This window comes from Pavona decussata, unplaced genomic scaffold (genome assembly GCF_977016875.1).
Source record: "Pavona decussata unplaced genomic scaffold, jaPavDecu1.1 SCAFFOLD_29, whole genome shotgun sequence".
NCBI classification, from domain to species: domain Eukaryota; kingdom Metazoa; phylum Cnidaria; class Anthozoa; order Scleractinia; family Agariciidae; genus Pavona; species Pavona decussata.
In genome coordinates, this window is record NW_028145452.1 from 273,181 (window position 1) to 294,461 (window position 21,281).

Sequence of the window (21,281 nt, forward strand, 5' to 3'; positions counted from 1 at the left end):
GAAGTTCTGCTTTATGTATGCAATTCCTGTTTGCACCATCAGACCGCAAAAACTGATCCGATAGACTCAGCAAGCAATTATGGGGTAACTTGAGTGGATCTTCCTTTCGCGGGATATGTTCTCTCTCTCTCAGTCTTGCATGTTTCGAGTTACCACTGCACATGTTACTGAACAATCAGTGAAAGTTCGAGCAAAAGTTTGCGTTAACATAATAATAATATAATGTTCCGACGTTTCGGCGACGTCATGACGCCATTCTCATATCGTTAGTTTTTACTTGCTTGTGTATTTTTAAAGCATTATTTATTAATAGTAATAATAATAACAATAATAATAATAATAATAATTATAATAATAATAATACTAATAATAATAATAATAATAGCAACTCAGTAGCATTCAAGATGCAAAAGTCTGGCTAAAGCACCTCCCTCGCATTGCAAAATTCGTCAAGATCTCTAGAACTAGACAGCTACGTTACAAAGCGGCCATATATCTTAAGATTTTCATTGCATCCATGAATCCATTTTGACGCCTTATTGCGTAGGATCACTTTAAGAAAACATAAGTATTTCGGATTTTCTGTTAGACGTTTTCAAAGCATTTTAGTCCAAAAGTAATTTTAGGGTTTTATAATTTGATTCAATTTTATTTTATTTACGGGTTTGGTTAGAAGTTAGTGATTAGTTGTTACGGTTAAGTCTTCGCGAGGTTGGCTACTTGCCGCCCAACCATTGTTTGCTTAGGTTCTGGGCATCCAGAAGTTTACATTGCCTATAATAATAATGTTACTATTTAAACTGCCTGCTTTCTTTTCTCAAGTGTTTTCAAGCCTGTTCAATTTTCTTTCCATACGTTTTAAGTAACGCTGGCATCTAAATCAGCCTTTAATTCTAAAAATACATCTTTACATTTCGGTTTAGGGGCGGAGTCAATGTCTATCAGTAGAGGCGATAGCGGCTCGTTACAAAAAGGTTGGTCAGGGGGATTATGTAATAAAGACTCGTTTAGAATTATTTCTCACTCTCTGACGACGTTTCTTTACTTCACCAATTCGCCTCTTCTATTTCCTTTTTGAGCCGACCGACTCAGTATTAAAAGAGGGCGACCCACTACAAACACAATACCGTGGACGAAAAAATTCCATTTATAAACGCAAAATATTCGACATATTCATTATTTCTAAATTTGTGCCGTAAAACATTGTTTAAAGACTGAATGAAATGCTAAGTGAAATTCTAATAATAATAATAATAATAATAATAATAATAATAATAATAATAATAATAATAATAATAATAATAATAATAATAATAATAATAATAATAATAATAAAGGAAGTTGCAGAAATAAAATTAACCAAAACTGAGAAAATTGCGGAAACTTTCTAAACATATACGGGCACGTGCACGAGCGCCGCAAGAAATATAAAGGGCAAGTTATTTTTAAGAGTGGGCCTCTAAATCTGTCTATAAGTGGTCTATTTTAAGTAGATAAATAGGTTTTTAGACTGGGTTGCAAGTCTTCTTATTACCATCACCAGCAGACAATGTTTAGATATCACTGTTGGCAAAATTGAAAATGGCTTAGAACGTGGTTTTGTAAAACACCGTCTAAACTGCCTTTTAACAACTGACGAAAAGCCTTCACGCTAAATTTAATTTGAACCACTCTTTCGCTCTTTGGAAGCCATAATATTTCGAAATAAAATAAAAATTCTGTTTACTGTTATCACGAATGACTGGAGAATACAGAAGAATGTACTAGAAGCAGATTGCGTGACATCGTTCCTGGCTTCTTCCGCAATAATGCTGATCGGAAGTGGGCTTTTGCCAACAAATTTTCTCACGCTTCACTTTTCAACTTCAGAATTTTCTCTAACAGTCTCGATTTTCCATATATTGGAAAAAGTTTTTGTGTGTTTGTTCGCTTTTATTATTGTTGTTAAAAAAAAAAAAAAGAATAAGAAAAAATATATGAAATGAAAGTATATAGGAAAGTTACCCAGAATTCATGCTTGCATTATCTCAAAATGACGTCATCGGTATGCAAGGCTTGGCTTTCCCACAAGGCCATGGGAACTTAATCGGCCATATTTCCGAGTTTTCTTCATCTGATGCATTGTTTTGCGCAGGAATATCGCTCGAAGATTGGTTAAAAACTCGGGGTTTAGTCAGTTTATGATATCTCTCAAGACCAGGACATTCCAAGCGGATTCGCAGCTTCAGGAAATTGCATTGGCAGCGGGTTACTATAGGAATTCTTCACCGGCCTTGCGCTGCGATAAGTATGCCACCGTAGACTGAGTTTGTGAAATATGGAAGCTGTGTTTAAAATATTCTTCCGACAGAATATGTGCTGCTAGTACGCCCAGCTCGATCCATTGCTAATTGCTTGAGGACAATAGAAATCATGGCTACTGAAATCGCCTGGGAAAGACTGAAGCAACTTGAAAGTCTGTTTTCTTATGGAAGCAGTGAGAAGGGCTCGTATAGTGTGGAAACTCTGTTGGACGTTCTGTTGTTACTCTATGACGAATGTTGTAACTCCACGCTGAGGAGGGATAAAAATGTCAGCGAATTTATTGAAAATGGTAAGAGCAGCTTTATAAAAGGTGAGACGATTGGAAGTATACGGTGTAGCTTTGTGTCTTACTCTCAAATTTTCTCGATTGATTTGCAGTCAAGCCAGTGGCGAGCAAAATAAAACAGCTTCGGCTTCGACGCGAAGACTTTGATCCACTAAATTTAATCGGAAAGGGGGCCTTCGGAGAGGTAATAAGGAGAATGCGAATTATTAAATTGGCTTTCTCCATCTGTGAACAAATGTTTACATTCGATCTCTTTTTTCGATCTCTCGCTATTAGGTAACCGTGGTTCGAATGAAAGAGAGCGACAGAATATACGCCATGAAGACACTCAACAAATGGGAGATGTTGAAGCGAGCCGAGGTAAGCGTTAGCTAGCTAACCAGCTGAAGTAATTCAGGTCATTCATGCTTCCATTTGTTTAGTCTTTTTAGTCGGGATCGACCATTTTATTGGCTCCGCTCTAGACTTGTGGGAATCAGAAGAATTTGCTCGTGGTACTGAAGCCATTGAGTTGGGCCGTTCGCCTCGAAACATCGTTTGACAGTCTCACGGATTGTGTTAGTTTGCCAAGCGACTTTATTATTGATCAAATGTTGATTTTACAACAAACTTTGCCCATTTGAACACCTCGGCCGGACGGGGGTAATGTTATAAATATTACCTTTTGTACTATCTTGGGATGAAACGAGACATGCCGTTGTACAGATGAATAGTTCTGCTTACTGAAATGGAAAGTATGCAGTCGAATAAGAGCTGTCGTACTTGATGAAGACACGTAACGTCAAATGTATTTTAATAGGAGTTTACTCAGCTCGGAATATTTCACAGTGTTTGTTTTCTAAGATTTGCTCATGATAAAAAGGTCGGCGTTCCTTTGTCGATTTCAGCTGCTGGATATTTTGATCATGAGACTTCAAGACTTACAATTCTCGAGCCTTGCTTTTCTTATTCACCTCAAATTTGTATACATGTTGTGATGGTTGTCGCTTCGCGCATGAGGTAATTTAAAGGAAATGGAGGATCAGAGCAAGCTCTTTTGTTTCGATATTCGTTTCGTTTCAGTTAATACTGCCAGAGGTTGGATCATTTATGATCGTCATCCTCGAGAATTACTCAACTCCCTTGTCCGAGATGTTGAACTGAAGAGGTTTCGTTTCCCCTTGGCAGTAATTGTATTGTGGTAAATTTCAATGTACTGAAATGACAGCTGAAATTCGATTTTTTCTTGAAGACCCCTATCATGTCTTTGTGCTCATTTCCGCATGTATCTATGTCCATTTCGTGTACATTTCAAACTTTGCCTTCATTTGAAAGAAAATTACATTATTTAGTGTTGTTTTACGAGAGGCGTTGAGTGTGGTAACGTGACGGATCAGGCTGAGGCAATGCCCATTTTGTTTTGACTGTAAATGATGTAAAACTCCAAAATCAAAAAAAAAAATACCAGTTTCAATATCCCCAAAACTTGGTAAACAAACAACAGCATATGAGATTACTGCTCAAAAGCTTTTGTTTAGGTGATCACAGGTTTAGAATTTAATCATAGCTTTAAAGTATGGACCACCTTTCACACTGATCAGCCTTTATAGTTATAATTTTTCACTTTATAAATTGATGGTTATACCTGGTGAAAAGCTTTGTGAACTCAGTCAAAAACAATTGCGACAGCAGCAGGCAGTATGATCGATCCTGCTGTTCTTAAACTTCAGTGTCCAAGCTAACTTAGTTATGGTTCCCAGTAATGTGCAAAAGCGTGAAAATGATGCTCATAGACATGTGATAATGTAGTCCTTTAGTACTAGACGTTGTCTGGAGACAAAAGTATTTTTTATGCTGCTGTGGTGTTCCCCCAGGCTATAAAAATGATTATCAAGATGGATCATGCATGAAAACAGAAGCAGAAAATCATCTTGTTGAGAACTTATCTTTGACGTATCTTGAGCACTATAATAATGTGTGATCAATCACTTTTGATTTCCTGCCTTTCTTGTTGCAACAAGAACCTGAAAATGTTTCTGTTATTTGCCTTTTTTGTTTTAGGTGTTTTAGATATTAAAATTTCTAGTAACTTCTCAGTTTCTCTTATCTTTTGATTTAGCTTGTCTTTAGTTTAGATAATTGAGACCTGATTTTGAATGATAGATCCTTATCATCAATCAGTAAACAAAATTAAATGTTTATTCATCAAACCAAAAGTTTGATATCAAGACATCAGTATGTCAGTTACATGATACTAACCAAACATACTGTTTCCTAAAGGTACTAGGTGTTGAATTTTAAATATTTTTAGATTTGGCTTGAATGTCATGTAGCACTTGTATTGAGTTCCCCGATACAGTGGAACCTCAATTTTACGATATGGCAAGGGGACAGCAAAATCATATCGTTAAATCGCGATATCATTGTAAACGAACTCCTGATTTACAAATAACTTTTGCTGGGACACAATGTTGATCATTAAATCGGGAATATCATTAGATCGACGATCGTAAAATCGTGGTTCCACTGTATAATATTATACCTCAATACCCTAAAATCTATGATGTGTGACATTAGTACTAGACTGCTTGCAGATCCCTTATCTCTTAAGATCGCCCCAGATCCCTCCATCGAGCATGAGCCAATAGGGGTCCCAATCTTCCTTGTCCCAATTTTTCACTGCTTGTTACCACGACACAAACTTCAAGAAAGAAACAGACAGCAAGCAGCCTACGTACATTGATACAGTTGGTCTTTATTTCTGTGATATTATTAATAATTGGATGGTAAATCATCTGAGTCTTTCTTCCCTTGTATACAGTCCTACTTCGTGATCACCTTATTCACCTACATGTAGCTGTTTGTTAGATTGAACGTGACAAAAAGTGCAGGAAAGCTGTATTAAGATATCTCCATCATGGTTTGGCCAAAACCTGAGCATCCCTACATATACATGTACAGCCAAATTACTTGCAAAGTTGATGCCATGGACTTCAGCGTTACAGGGTTTTTTTATTACCCATTTTCAACAATATTATAGTAATGTAAGAATAGACAAGAAAGGACTTGGTGGAGGCCTGTAAATGAAACGCCTGTGGGTTGTAAATAGTTTGAACACAAGTACCTATCTAGGCCCAACATGTAAAATTGTTTACTTAAAGTGTTATTAGGACTCACAAGGTACATGTATATTGTAACTAGAGATCTAGAGTGTAACTTATTGGTAAACAACACTTTATAAGAGCCTAGGGCATGCTTTAACCAATACAGGCCATACGCATCAGCATGAGAAGCTTGTGATAGTGTTAACTAATTTGTCTGTTATCAAAGGAAGGATTTCATTGTCATGCAAATTAGTGACAGATGAAGAAGGTGTAATGGACAAACTCAATGGGATCATGAGGGTCTAAACATCAAATTATTAAATTGTGAGAAGATGACCTTGACTGGCTGTTTTAAGTGTCTGGGCAAGTTTCATGTAAAGAAATTTAAGAAGTTAATTTTTTTTTCGTTCTTGTGAAAAACAAACTGCTGCTTAACCCTTTTAGCTTAACAGTTAGCACTCTGCATGATTTTTTTTTACGACACTGGCTTGGGAAATTGACACAATTAATCTTTGTGTAATATTTTCTATTTCTTCGTAACTTTTATATTTGTGAGAAGAAAAATGTATTCTGATATCTTTCAGAGCTTATTTAAGGTTAATTAAACCATTAAGAAACGTTGTTAACAAGTTTGGTAATCATGATCAGATTTCAACTAGAGTGCAACCCTTCAGGGCATCTTTGTGTACAGCCAGCTTAAAAATAAATTTTTATCAGCCAATACAAGAAATGGTTATTGGTCTAGTCCAACTTTTATTTTGTATCTACATTGTGATGGGCATATTTATAATCATAAATTCAGTTACTGTCAACCACAAATGTGATATTTTAAAGAAAAATAGTTTACTAAGCACCTTTGTACAGTATGTTTACCCAAAATGTAATGTTTCACACAGAAACTATCGCTCATTGAAATTACTTAATATTATTAATAATACGTTGTGATTTTACAGTAAAAATTTAGCTGTATCCCAAGCATATTAATATGACCTTGCAGTTGGTGATTTGCTCAGTAAATTCTTGCTGCTGTCTGAATGAAAATGTATGCATTTTTGTTGGGTGAAGTTAGATCTTGATCACAATGGAATTAATAGTTACTTAAATGTGCTCTACATTTCAGACTGCATGCTTCAAAGAAGAAAGAGATGTGCTGGTGTATGGAGACAAGAAGTGGATAACTACATTGCATTTTGCATTTCAAGATGCTGATTATTTGGTAAGAAATAATATGATGCATTTAGGAAGCTACATGTAACCAGTAACTAGTCACCACACTTGAAGTTAAAGATTTCTACTTGGTTCATATATGGCTTTATATGAAAATCTCATCCAATTTAAGGGGGAAGCTTTGAAATATATTTATTTATTAAATTTATTGATACAGGTGTATGTGTTAATGTCTCAGTCTGTTCTTTGTTTTTCTTTAACTAATACTCTTTTGAGTCAGTGGATTTTCCATCTTGCAAAAATATCATGCCATATAAGCCACCAAACTAATGTTGACGTTTGAAAAGCATGTAAGTGAAAATTGTGAAGAGGCAAAAAAGGCATACAAATTTACAGAGTTTTGATGAATTTTCACTGACTGTTTTTTTTTTTTTCAAAATGGTTGCCATAGGACACCAGAGGTACCTTCCATTTAGCCCTCAATTTTCAGTTGGAAATTTCAGAAACTTTCCATGTGAAATGGAAAGGCTTTTGTTTATTCCATTTGTTCCAAGCTTACACTCTCAATGGTAGATCAAAAAACTTATGTCATGGCACAAGAAGATACGAAATGAAAAGGGAAATTTTGTGCAAATGGTGATTCTCTGTTCCAACCAGTTGGAACTGCAAAAGTGCAATACCTCCAAAGGCTGTCTGATTGTTCCAGAAAATTCTGTTTGATGCTCACATAGTATTTGCATTTTAACCAGTTGAGCTGAAAATTTTTGGTAAATGTAAAGCGCACCTGAAACCTTATTTGGTGAAAGTAAATTATGTGATTCAAGCAAGTTGGCAAAGACAAATCTAGTTAAATTTGGTCGGTACAAATTGTGTCAGTAAAGCGACATCATTTTTGGTGAAAGGTTCCAGCAGAATAATTTTCCATCATTATAATTACATTTCAGCTGCCCTTTTAAGTAAATGCTTGCAGACCTCAAGCATTACAATAGGGTTACAAGCATTTATTAATAATTAAAAGTGAGTCTTCCACTTTTGATGTTTGTGGAACATTTGAATTTATTTTTTTCCTTGCAGTATTTTGTTATGGATTATTACAGCGGGGGAGACTTGTTGACTCTTCTGAGTAAATATGAAGATCACTTGCCAGAAGAAATGGCCAAGTTTTATCTGGCTGAGGTGGTTTTGGCTGTCAACTCCATCCATAAAATGGAATACGTTCATAGGTGGGTTGTGCCAAATAGTTAATTGTTGTGGTTTACATTTTTGGGTTGTGCCTTAAATTGGTGTCATTGTTTAAATTTTTTTTTTTGGTTACAAAAATTTCATTTTATTTCCTATTTTATTTCAACGTTATTTCTCAGATTTATTGCAAATGAAAATGAAAATGAAAACTACTCAAGTTTGGAATTTTAAGCAACACCCAAAAAATAAAATGCAACTTCGTCAAACCTGGGCCTACAGACACAAGTAGATTCCTCTCCAAAAGATTGTTGTCTGATGAAGTTTACATTGTATGTTTCCGTTACACAGACATGTCTGATTTAGACAAGACCTGCTCATGATACCAGCATTTTCACTGAAAGTTGTTCCTCTCTATCATGGCTTGTATTTCATTTTAACATTGAAATGATTGTATTGTTCTGACAAGTTTCAAACTTTCACAGGGATGTCAAACCTGACAATGTTCTTCTTGACGTCAGTGGACATATCAGATTAGCTGATTTTGGATCCTGCTCAAAACTTGGAAAAAATGGCACTGTAAGTAATTTTTAAGACCTTTTAACAACAGTACAGCAATATATTCTATTTATTTATATACTAGGGACTTAAAGCAGAGATGACGCCAATGAAACGGAACCCAAAAATTACATTTTGAATTTTCTGAATAAATTCACAATAATTTCTACTCATTTAGTTTGTGTAATCTGTCCAAACTATCCACAAGCTTATGCCATAGGGGTGGTTTTACCATTCAGAAAGAGAAATGAAAATTAATCATCATGCATCCAAGTTCTCCATAAAAACTTGAATGTGGTCATTTCACATCATTGTTTTGCAGAGGACGGCAAAGAATACACCAATGTGTATAACGCATGTTTAGAGCTTGTGTTTGGCTAATTGAAACTGTTGTTTTCTGACATTCTCGTTGCCGTCCTCGTCGCTGCTTAAAGTCCTTATTGCTAACAGTAGAACCCTACTAACCCAGACTCCCAAGGGAAACCAAATGATATAGTTCAAGATAGTAGGGTTTGTGTTAAATTTCAAATATCCTGTTAAAAATTAATAAAATATTGCGGTTTTATTGCTCTTTCGCATCATGAGTCACTTGGGTGCAGTAAGTCTTTTATAACAGCTTTTTGATAAGAATGTTAGCTACCGTTCAATTAGTTTGGGAATTTTAAGAATTCTGGGAACCAGAGTACCGAGAGAAAAGCATCTCAGAGCAATAAGCACCAGCCTGCTAAACCAACAACAAACTTAAACCATTTTGGAAAAAAAATAATTAAAGATTCAGTATTCGTGATCTTTCTAGAATTTCTTTGCAAGCAAGCCCCTTGTAGTTCCATTATTAATTTTTGGCCGCATTCCTGTTTCCCAAGGCTGTTGCCAAGGTTTACACCCTTTACATGTCACGTCTGTTCTACTGAATATTCTTAATATATATGTGTTCTGAGAGGCACCCAGTAAGCCATGATTTACTAGTCTTGATGGCTATCTGTAGTTGTGCGAGTGCAATGCAACCCTTGACCCTTTAACCCCTAATATCAAAGAACAAATTCTCCTATCTTGTCCCCATACTTTTCTTACAAATGTACTGGGGAGAAGTTATTAAAATATCAAGAAAATTCACCTAGGTGATTGTATGCTTTATTCTCATGACCTCAGGGGTTGAATGAGTATCGATATTACAAGGAGAAATTTGATGCTGATCATTGTTAGGGCTTAAAGGGTTAACAGTCCTGGTTGCTGTTGTTTAACCCCTAGAATAATAGAGTTATTAGTAGCTCAAAATGAATTGTTTGTCTTGTCTCTTGGGTGTGGATTGAGATGTTTCAACTGTTTTACTGCTGGTCGTCGTGAGGTGATGATAATACACAGCCAGTGGATACCATCGCTTAATGAAGACCAGCCAAATAGCCGCCTAAACGTCGCAATCAACACCTACAGTGTATGCAGAGCTGATATTAAAAACTGTAGCCTGTAACACCTGCTATGGCTGAATACCCTCCAAAGATCCTTGATGTTAAGGGTGACATTGACAGTTGCTGGGTCATTTTACTAAGAAAGCAGCAAGACTGTTACAGATGTGTGAAGGGCAATGTAACATGGACAAAAACGTACTGACAGCCGTACTATGTTACACAATCATGAGATGAACAATTGATTTTGAGCTATCATTTCAGACCACAATGACTAACACTTTTCATGACAATACATTTTACCTTTATTTTTATAAGCTGTTTGCGTCAATGATGTTGTCTGCTTAATCTACCCTTAGGTTCGTTCATCTGTTGCAGTTGGAACTCCTGACTACATCTCCCCTGAAATCCTTCAGGTAAATTTAATTAGACAAAAGTATAATTGAGAAGTTCAGGGTCTGTTCAGCTGGCCTTCTGTTGCAGGGCTCGAAACTTAACGGTAGCCAATAAGCCACAGACTAGTAAAAATTCAGTTTTGGCTAGTAAGTTTGTCTCTTTTACTAGCCATTTTGGCTAGTAGAACACAGCACTGCAATGTCAACCAAAAATGGAAATTGTTTATGTGAATCAAGAGAAAAGAAACTAATTAAAACAAAGGTTGTTAACGGATTTCATAGACTTCACTGCTTTAACTACTTTTCTGAGTTTTCCTGTCATGAAAGTGACAAAATAGCAGAATCTGTTTCCCAGTAAAATCAGACCAGTTACTAACCACCGAGATAGTGAGCTACAAAGTTAGTCTTGAGCCCTGTGTTGCAGAGTGGACTGAATGGCCACATTTGAGTTTTAAAGCTGGAAATGTGTTATGTGTCCTTATGAAATAACTTTTTAAAAAATGTTTTTGATTTGTTTACTGTCTGCAGGCCATGGAAGATGGGAGGGGAGAGTACGGTGTTGAGTGTGATTGGTGGTCTCTGGGAGTTTGTATGTATGAGATGCTTTTTGGCGAAACGCCTTTTTATGCAGAATCACTGGTTGAAACATACAGCAAAATCATGAGCCACACGGTAAGAGATCAAGGTGCTTTGAATAGAGTTTCTCAAACTCATTAATAATTCATCAAGAGAAAACAAAGAAAATCACTACCGTGACTGTGGTTTGGATATGTGATCGTAATTACCATAAAATTTTGCCAACTTTAGCCTTGAATTTCTCGAAGAATTATTGATCATTTGAGAAGCCATATCAAACACTCGAAAGTGTGTTTCATCAGATATCCAAACACCTTGAAGTCATTAAAAACTCGGCTGCGCCTCGTTTTTTCAACCTACTTCTCAGTGTTTGGATATCTGATGAAACACACCTTCTCGTGTTTGATATATTACTTGAAATAACATCCCCATAGGCTGTTTCGACTAGAAAGGGATTAAGTAGTCTTCCTTTTATACATGAAAATTGCAGCCCACTTCGGTGCAGGGCTGGCTGTATTACTGTATGGCTCATTGTCTTTCGTCCTTTTTGTTCCAGGGCAAGTTCAATTTTCCTTCAGATGTAGAAGTATCAAACGATGCAAGAGATCTAATGCAGAGGTTAGTTTAGTTAGCAAGTTCAATATTTTTGTAATAAATTATTTATTACAAATATATCCAGCTCTCAAAACAAATACATGTAGTTGTACTCATTTCAGATTTACAGTTAAGGTATCAGCCACCCTTCAGGACCGTCCGCGCGCGGATCGCTGTAGCGTTAGTTGTTTTTATAAAAACCCCTATAAACCATATATTTTTTAAAAGCTTAATAATTCCAGATTCTGGATTTGAACTAACAAAAACTATTTACTTAAATGTGTTTCGAAATTGGAACGCTTTGTGAAAAAGTACACGTCTCTATAAATCATGTTCCACTCCCAATGGAAATAAACGGAAGAAAACAATTAACACCGCATTCGCTTCTCAACACGTTCCACTAAAAAACCGTGTCTCAGATTTTTGACAAGCGCGTTTGTTTCTCTTTTATTAGCAAATGAAGTTGGGGAAAGCAATTAGTCAACACTCCCTGTGGAAAAAAAGCCCTAGCTCTAAAATCAAAAGGAGTATTAAAATTCGCAGACACGGTTTTGTAGAAGAGATATATGGCATCACTCTGGCCAAATTTTAGCCAAATTGATTGAAAGGCTGCCGACTTGGAGTTCAAAACGTACGAGTCAATCGGCCAAATTTGCGTTCGGAGATATAATAGAAAATACATTTTTGGCGGCATCCTACCTGGAATGAGATTATAACACCTAAATGGTTATTCTGATTGATATCAGAGAGGGGTCAATTTTCTCGAACAATAGGACTTTGACAGGTAACATGTAACAGGAACAAACTTTCGTGGCAAGTAGCGGGAAATAATTATTTTGCAGTCGTGCGTGTGTTTATTTCAAACGCTCTGCTCTTCTCGGAAGAATTAAAAACAGAATTTGCGTTGTGCGACGGACAGCTTTCATTCTCGCACTGGATTCTCCAGGTAGAACCAAGTCCATGCTTAGTCGCTACATTTTCCATGACTTGGACTCTTCCCTGGCAAAATCGACAAGATACAGACTCGTCCAGTTTCTCAAGCAGCTTTTCGCTCGATACGATAGCTCGACCGCTTATCGTTTTCCACGTTCCATCAGCAGATGGGGTCGATGAACTTGATTGGCTTTCTTCTTCTGGGTCTTCAAGCTGGATTTTGGAGCGGCTTGCACTCTCAGCAACTGCAGCATTTTCGCTTTTCTCCTCGAGCCACTTCTCTTGCCGATAAAATGAGCCTTTGTCGCTCTCTGCCAATTTTGCGGCCCATTCTTTGTCAAACCCGCTCTTCGATCTCTTTTTCGCTCTCGGTTTCGATGACGAAAACGGACACGACCTTCTCTTTTTTTTTGGCGGCATTTTAACCGAAGCAAACGCTAAATATCCACGGAGAATACTAAAGGCTATAAACAACACGAAGACAATTCGCACGTGTTATGTCGAAGCACGCACTTGGTTTCACGTTACTAGTTCATTAACTGGTGTATGACACGGGTATGACAGTTCTTGTCAACGATCAATTAAGATAATTTACGAGAAAAATTCTTTTACCCCCGATATCTTTCGACGGAATTAATATTTTCTTCTGATTTTTTTTTTAAAAGAAAGCTCTCAAGTATATCTAATTGAAAACGTTGAAACCTCAAATATGGCCGCGATCCGCGCGCGGACGGTCCTGAAGGGTGGCTGATACCTTAAGCGATCAATAAATAAATACAAATAAAGAAATTAAGTTAACAACGAATAAAGTGGTGTGTGCAGAGGTTGGGATACCCAAGCTCATTGCATGTTTGTGTAGCTGTTGTGCACGGTCTTTCAGAAACCCCCCCACACACACAATTTAACTAGTCAGGATTCAGGTTAATGCAAAAGTTTCTTTTTCAGACTGTGTTGTAAAATAGAACAGAGATTGGGACAGAATGGAATTGATGATTTTAGAAATCATGCTTTCTTTGAGGGAATCGACTGGGACAACATTGGGGATAGTGAGTTGACATTTTATTATTTTTAATGTTTTTGTTTCCAAGATACCTATTGTGTGGTACAGTAGTTGATGTTATTCTTTCAATGCATTTATGTAGCTACAACCAATTAATTTTCACAGGGCATAAAGCCACCACAATGGCATCTTTGTGGTTTTGCTAGAAAAATAGTGTTGCACCATTTTGCACTGTTATGTATTTATAAATTATCACTACAATTGTTCACAGCATTATAAGCCGAAGTTCACTGTCTTCAGTAGAAAAGAATAGTTGCCCAATTGGTGAAATTAGTCACCGTAATTATGAATTTTGTCAATTGGGCAGTCTGTAAGTCTGTATTCTGTTGAAGTTGTAACTTGTTACCTCAATGTTAACAACCTATACTGATCATGATCATTGAGTTTGAACCCTGTAAGCCTTAAAAGTGATCAGCATCAAATTTCTCCTTGTAATGTCAATTCTTATTCAACCCCTAAGGTCATGAGAATTAAGGATATGATCACCCAAGGTGAATTTTCATATTTTAATAATTTCTCCCCAGTACTTTTACAAGAAAAGTATGGGGACAAGATAGGAGAATTTGTCCTTTGATTTTAGGGGTTAAGGGTCATTGATTGTTGTCAATGCTGTTGTTTTTGTTTAGCAACTCCTCCATACATTCCTGATGTAAGCAGTCCATCAGATACATCAAATTTTGATGTGGACATTGATGAATCAAGAGGAAATGTATGTATCATACACGTAATTATTTTAACCTTGTGCAGAACAAAAACTTTCCCTGCATAAAGCAAATGTTTCAGGAATTATTTCAGACATTGATATAGCCTCCTATTTAACATGATCCCACCAGTTCTTTTAGGATCTGTCTACTGGTTATAATAAATGATTACAGTCAACTCTCGCCTTGCGGACACCTCGCTAGTACAGACACCCCAATAATAATGCAGGCAGCAACTAAATCCCCAGCATAGATAGATTGCAGACATTTGACTGAAATAATTTCCTGCTGTTAGGGACTCTCGATATCAAGGAAACTAACTTGCAGGCGTGAGGGTGTCCGCAATAAAGAGAGTTGACTGTAGTTGAGTTATTGGTTGAGAATTTTGATCCTCAACTTTGCAGTGTGTAGTCTGCCTGATGCAGGGAGGGGAGGGGCATGGGTTACTCCCTATAATGAAAGATACAGTGTGGGGAGGCTTCACCCCAAAGGTGGGCATTAAAGTGCCTTTATTTAAGGATGGTGCCTACTAATACTGAAGTATTTCTGCATGGTTTATGACGATGAAGGAAAAGCAGATCTTAGCAATTGCTATGGAAGTCCAAAAAGAAAATTAGGGGTAACCACGCATTTTTTAGAGATAATTAGGCAGCAATTATTTTAAAAACCAGTTAAATACAAAGAAATGTATGGTGTTTTTTTTTCCAAGTCAAAGCTTCATTAATTCTGAAAATGCATGGTTACCCCCAATTTTCTTTTTGAATACCAAAAGCAGCAAAAATATGTGCAAAAATATCCCTGTATATATTAGCAGCCCCCACCCATAGGAAACCTGAGTATCATTGAGATGTGTAAAATGTATGCGTAGTAACAATAGTAGGCACCATCCTCAAAAGAGCTTTGAAAATACCACCCAATGAAATGAGATGCAGTGTTTCTTCTGGACTGTACTGTACTGTACTGCACTGCACTGCACTGCACTGCACTGCACTGCACTGCACTGCACTGCACTGCACTGCACTGTACATGTATGTGAAAGGAATACCATCCCTGTGGAAGTTATTTTAAAGGGTTATCTTTTCTGTTAAAATTGGTATATAAAAGGGTAAGGGTTTGGACCTCCTTCCATACTTCTCAGGCAGAAGCCTTGACTGTAGTCTAGAGAACCCATGTTATAGAGTTCCATATTAGGAACTCACTTGGCTTTAAAAGGGACTTGAAAATTCTGAATTATTTTTTAATTATTATTTGTTGCAGGAAGGAGTGAGGCCACCTTCAGTGTCTCCCTTTACTGGACATCATTTGCCTTTTATTGGATTTTCATTCACTGAAAATAGGTATGTAATGTTGTATGTTATTATTCATTTTGGTGACGGTCCTGTCAATGATTGGCTGAGAGACCCACAGTATGGCAAACAAAACAACACGCCAGCGCTTGAAACTACATGTTACATGTTACATGTTAGCCAACTAGCCACAGAGTGGTAAAAATTCAGTTTTGGCTGGTAGGTTTTGTGCTTTCACTATTTATTTTGGCTAGTAAAAGCATGAAGTTTAACCCATTAACGGCCAATGCGCCCAAAACCGGCCGATAAATTTCGCACGTCCGCGCTAGGTTCCTGCCTCCCCTAGAAGGGATAATTTTGTCCTCTATTGTTCTAATTGTCTTTAGAAAAGACTGACCAATCAGAATCTATCGTCTGCGCATATATTTTTAGGTCTTAGGGGGGTCTAGACACAAAAAGGTTTTTGTCTTCCGAAAATATCAGATTTCATCAATAATGGCAGGCCACGCGCTTTACGCTTAAATATTCAAGACGCCAATTTCGCATTTTCCGAAGGAAAACACACCTTTTCGAAACGGTAAATCAAAAGAGGAACTTCTAAGGAATACTTGACAGTTTCAACAGCGGAAATCCAAGTATTAACGGCGAAGAAATTATGGTTCAAGGAAAATTTGTAGTTTTACCGAGGCGACGAGCTGGCGTTAGAGCGTTTCTCGCAATACAACTCACAAAGAATTACAGGTTTGATTGTGGATTTGTACTGAAATACTATTCTAATTGATCGATTCTTCGTATTCCGAACAGTTTTCGCAAAAGTTTTGAAAAACGTGCTCCGCACGGGTCGATAAATTCGCTTCAAAATTGACTCGCAATTGCTTCAAATCGCTTGCGAGTCGGTCGCCTCGCGGCAAAAATTATACGCGTTTTCTTCGAAGACCTTTACAAAGACTTATTTGAATAAATGTTTTAATTAGGAAAGCTTTATTGCCTGTTTTTCTTTCTATTTTCATTGATGAAACGTGATAACTGCCTAATCTTGCGTAAACAAACACGTCTTCTCGAGAGCGGATCAAATTACTGCCATGTGACGCAAGGATCAAATTTCATCAAATTTTCGAAATTTTTACCTTCAGCTTTGTTTTTTGGGTAATCTTTAATTCGCAGGTAGGGTATTTTATTCGACAATTAGAAATTCTAGCTATTCTAGACCAAAGGAGTGCTGTTTCTTTGACCCAGTAAGTTGTCAATTTTTACTGCACATTGGGTTAATTATTAACAATATGCTAATTTGTAAAAACGTCAAAAACACGTGGGCTGCAATGGGTTAAGTTCATTAGTAATGTTTATAATCACAAAAGCAAATCAAGAGAACGAGATCAACGATTAGATGTTTATTGTGCTGCCCTCCTTGAGTTATGGCTTTTTCATGTTTCAATCCCAAATAATGCAATTTGTGAACAGTGAAAAAACCTTTACAGATGTGGGAAAGTTTTACTAACAATTATTTCACGTCTACATGTAATTACAAATGTCTGAGCCCACTCCATCCGCTTTTAGTAAAACTAATTATTAGTGAAATGGCAGATAGTGAAAATTTTGTTTTGGCTAGGGAAATCAGACCTGTTGTTAGCCATTGAGCTAGTGAGCTAAAGAGTTAGTCTTGAGCCTGCACACTCCTTCGACAAACCCACTGACCCGTCCACTGTCTAACCAATCACCAAGCCCACTTCTCTTCTTCCTGACTGGAAGCAAAGGGCTGCATAATGCATGGCAGTCAATGTTTTTTTTTTCTTTTCTTTAGTCGACTGTCTGATAAAGCACACTCCATCATCAAGCAATCTGGGGACGTCACTTTAGAGCCAGTGCCTAATAATGGTAATAAGTTTCCTCTCTTTTGTCAAACTTGCGAATCAGCTATCCGAGGCTGATGAAAGTTACACTTTTGTTTTTGCAATGAACAACTGCATCGCTAAGTGGAGGTTGGGTGTCTGGGATGTCCAGGGGCTTCCAGTGGAGGCCAGCCAGTCTCTAGACGGAGTACCCCCCCCCCCACCCCCAATATGGCTGGTAATCCCCCCAACCCTGCCATAAGCCCCCATGCTACACATGCACACACCGGTCACGCTGACAAGCAGTGGAAAATAGGGAGGGAAGGGGAGGGGACCAAAGACAACAGCACTAAAACAGTTCAGTACAATCCAGCTGACAAAGCTCTAAATTGTCTGCTACATTGTAAATTGATGACCCATGTGAACATGAGCCAGTGACATTGAATGCTGACCACTAACCCCTCTTTGTTGTTGCATTTAACTGCAAATTCATCGACTGAGAAGATTTTGTCTTGGAAAGTGTGAGATTTGAGGTCCATTAATATTTATTTGGTTCAACACTGTTTCTTTAAGAAGAACTGATACATGTTTATTGAGGGGAATACTTCAGAACCAAAAGGTCTCGGTCCACAAGAAGAACTCTCAATATTTAATTTGTGAACCTTTGCTTTTGTTAGTTCCCAGCTCTTTGTCTGTGGAAGCTTATGAAAGAAGAATTCAAAGACTTGAGAGGGAGAAAACAGAACTGGCCAGAAAACTTACAGGTGAGGATGCAACCTTTTCTGTCTGAGATTGCCAGGGTTGAGCAAAAACAACTAGGGACACTGAAAAGGTTTGCAGTACTTTATACACATGTACCAAGTGCTGGAAAGCTTTTATTAAAGTACTATTTAAAACAGGAGCAGCAGTGTTTTATTTGGATTCAAAACCACGAGGCGCGGTTGGTTTTAGACTGAGTGGTTTTAGACCCGATAAAACACGTGCTGGGAGTTTTTTTGAACGGCTTCAAAAACATTCCTGGAAAAGCGTGTGTCAAGAGTGTTCATAACAATGATGCTTTTGTGAACGTTGGAAATTAGCATACGAGAAAAACATGAAACACCCCATACTAATAAGGAGCAGTTTTATTGGGTTTTAAAACCACTGCACGTGATGTTTTATTGACCATTTGATATGTCAATGGGCTTATGAATTATTAATGAGTTTTTGAAGGATGTAAACTGACCCATTGTCTAGATCCTTGCACTATTGACTGCATCAATGCACCAAATGTTAGCTTTTATTTAAGCGTTAAGTCCCAGTGGTGATCAGCACATAATTTCTCCCTACAAAATATTACTTAATTCGCCATTCAAGTTATGAGAATAAAGGTAATCATCATCAAAGATTAAATTTCCTGATATTTGTTAAATTCTCCCAACTGGTGCCATAAGGAAAGTATCAAGAACAGTGAGGAGAATATGTACAGTATGTTGATACTGAGGCTTAAAGGGTTGGGTAGCAAACTTTCATCTACAGATAAAAACATCAAAACTTCTTTTTTATTCAAGATTCTTGAATAAGGTTCAAGGTAAAATGTACAAGATCATCTACCTCCAAAAAGTTTTACCTTAAAAGCTCTAGATTAGAAATACAAAAGCATACTTTTTCTCAACTTGGTGTAAAGCTGTGGAATGAGATACCATCTCATATAACATATAACTGCCAAAGAAATCATTCAAAATGGTACTTCGCCAATTGCTTTTTGATGTCCTGGAAAAAGAAGATGACTACATTGAAATCCCTATGATAATTAAATAAGTAGGACTAACTAAATAATTGTTTACTATTATTACTTTTATTCTGTGAACTAGTGTCAAATACTTTAAATCTGTTACTATGTTAAGTTTTTGCATTTCTTTTGTAAGTTCTTGTTACTTTTCGAAAGTGTTCCTGTATTTGTCTTGTCCCGCCCCGATTAGTTTTGTTCTTATTTGCGGGACAAGCCATTCATTCTGTTATTTTTCAAATAAGTTGTAGTTGTCGTTGGTGGTGGTGGCCCAAATGACTATACAGTAAGTCAACTTATGTCAGTAATAAAATTTGACATTGATGTTGAATTTTCAAAGTTGCATACAACGAAGTGGTGCACATATTTACTAAGGATGTGGTGTTCATTTTAATTTAGATCTTTACTTTTTAAGAGTTGTCACTTACCCTTTCAACCAACCTAATTAAATGAACAGCTACAACTCTTCAGTGCAGGCCAATTAATCCCCAGAGTTGTGGTTGCATGATTTATTTTCATTCTGTGTTTCTGTAGATTCTACAAAAGCATTACAAGATCAAGTATTGGCAGTTGATGGCCCCAAGAGTGATCATCTTGAGTCCATTGAAGTGAAACGATTGAAAGATGAAATGACTTCACTGAAGAAGAAAGTCATGGGTAAGTCACTGACAGGTGGAATTGTTTCAAATCTTGATCCTTAACTTGTACTCTTTGAAATTTAAATTGGAACTCTTTTAACTATTTTATGTGAGTACTGTGTATGTAATATTGTATAATTTGACATGACAAAGAGTGTTTCATCCAATTTTAAACGCCAAGAACTGGGTTGAAAAAATGAGGTGCGGCTGAGTTTTTTTAAAATAGGACAAAACACGTACTCTTTCAAGTGTTTTATATGGCTTCTCACATCATTTATAATTCTTGGGAGAAATTCAAAACAAAAGTTCACCATTAATATTAACTTATAAATAACTTTTGCCGGGACACAGAATGTTGATAATTTCAGGAGAAATGGAACGAAAGTTAAACCGAATAAGTGCATTTAGACTAATATTTAGGCAATAAATGCAAGGAAACGGTGGTTTGTTTCAGTAATATTTCGATATAATTCTATATCATCGTCAGACTAGGTGACAATGCGGTAGCTAAAGTTTAAATACTAAAAGGGTGGTAAATTAGCATCAATAGGCACGTGAGAATGAAATAAGTCCAAAACAAAAAGAGAAAAACTGTCATGAGAATAAGCAGAGTTCTCTGCTGGCCTTCAAGCCATTGTTCAAGGATGGCGATGAACGTTTTATGTGAAAGGCTTCTTTGTATAGAAGGAGGTTCCAGTTGTCGTCATTTATTGCCTAAATATTAGTCTAAATGCACTTATTCGGTTTAACTTTCCTTCTATTTCTCGTTGATTGTTAAATTGGGAATATCGTTAGATCGACGATCGTAAAATCGGGGTTCCACTGTACTGTAATACTTACTGTGTCGCTTCCAGCCAATTATATTAGATCGAAGACCAAAAGCAATTATATTGTGTCTGTTTCACCCATTGATGTTAAGTTGTAGTTGTAAATGACAGAGAAAGCCATATTGTTTACATTTGTTTAACAGAATATGAAGCTCAGTCTTCAGATCTAGAGAAGGAGCTTCAAGATGCCTTAGCATCACGAAAAGATCTGGAATCAAACAGTGAAGGTTAGGGTTATTTACATGCAGTCTAGGATTTATTCTAGAAATTGGCTTAGATGTATAAGGGGTTAGCATTACTGGGTGGCTGCTAGGATGGGTTTGGAGGGCTTGTTTCATGAAGGGGACCACAAGGTATGTGAGCTTCGTATAAACAACTTTAGATTAAGCTGTATTCTCATTTTATTCTGTAACATTTAAAACAAGGAAAAGGGGATCAAAAGAGATAAAGTAATGCAAAGTGGTTTTCAAATTCCAAGGGATTCAGATATTAAACCTTTTCTGAAAAAGGAATATATTTTTGTGGTGATTTTTTAAATATTTGTAAATATTTTTGGACTTTGGTCATATCTTTTTTAATAGCTAAGCACCTATAAACTGATCATATCAATGAAGCTATAAATGCAAAAATTAAATTCAAAAGAATTGTACGTAGTTGCTTTAAATTGCAAGTTTTGGTTCTAGAAGCCTCCTAA

At 36.8% G+C, this 21,281-nt stretch overlaps 1 protein-coding gene across 5 annotated transcripts in view; it reads left to right on the forward strand.

The window, feature by feature from the left end:
• The first annotated feature begins 2,074 nt into the window (after nt 1-2,074).
• Nucleotides 2,075-21,281, forward strand: part of LOC146484774 (serine/threonine-protein kinase MRCK alpha-like) — a 51,481-nt gene continuing 32,274 nt past the window's right edge. For 4 of the 5 annotated variants that reach the window (XM_085104215.1, XM_085104219.1, XM_085104216.1 and 1 more), the window contains exons 1-16: nt 2,076-2,593; nt 2,683-2,774; nt 2,867-2,950; nt 6,794-6,889; nt 7,915-8,063; nt 8,505-8,598; nt 10,340-10,396; nt 10,904-11,047; nt 11,508-11,569; nt 13,424-13,524; nt 14,165-14,247; nt 15,497-15,576; nt 17,327-17,400; nt 18,032-18,118; nt 19,657-19,779; nt 20,731-20,814. In XM_085104215.1, the coding sequence (XP_084960341.1) occupies nt 2,413-2,593; nt 2,683-2,774; nt 2,867-2,950; nt 6,794-6,889; nt 7,915-8,063; nt 8,505-8,598; nt 10,340-10,396; nt 10,904-11,047; nt 11,508-11,569; nt 13,424-13,524; nt 14,165-14,247; nt 15,497-15,576; nt 17,327-17,400; nt 18,032-18,118; nt 19,657-19,779; nt 20,731-20,814 (1,591 nt within the window). In that variant the 5' untranslated portion in view covers nt 2,076-2,412. Of the gene's footprint in view, nt 2,594-2,682; nt 2,775-2,866; nt 2,951-6,793; nt 6,890-7,914; nt 8,064-8,504; nt 8,599-10,339; nt 10,397-10,903; nt 11,048-11,507; nt 11,570-13,423; nt 13,525-14,164; nt 14,248-15,496; nt 15,577-17,326; nt 17,401-18,031; nt 18,119-19,656; nt 19,780-20,730; nt 20,815-21,281 lie in introns of all 5 variants that reach the window. The other variant, XM_085104218.1, reaches the window with a different exon arrangement.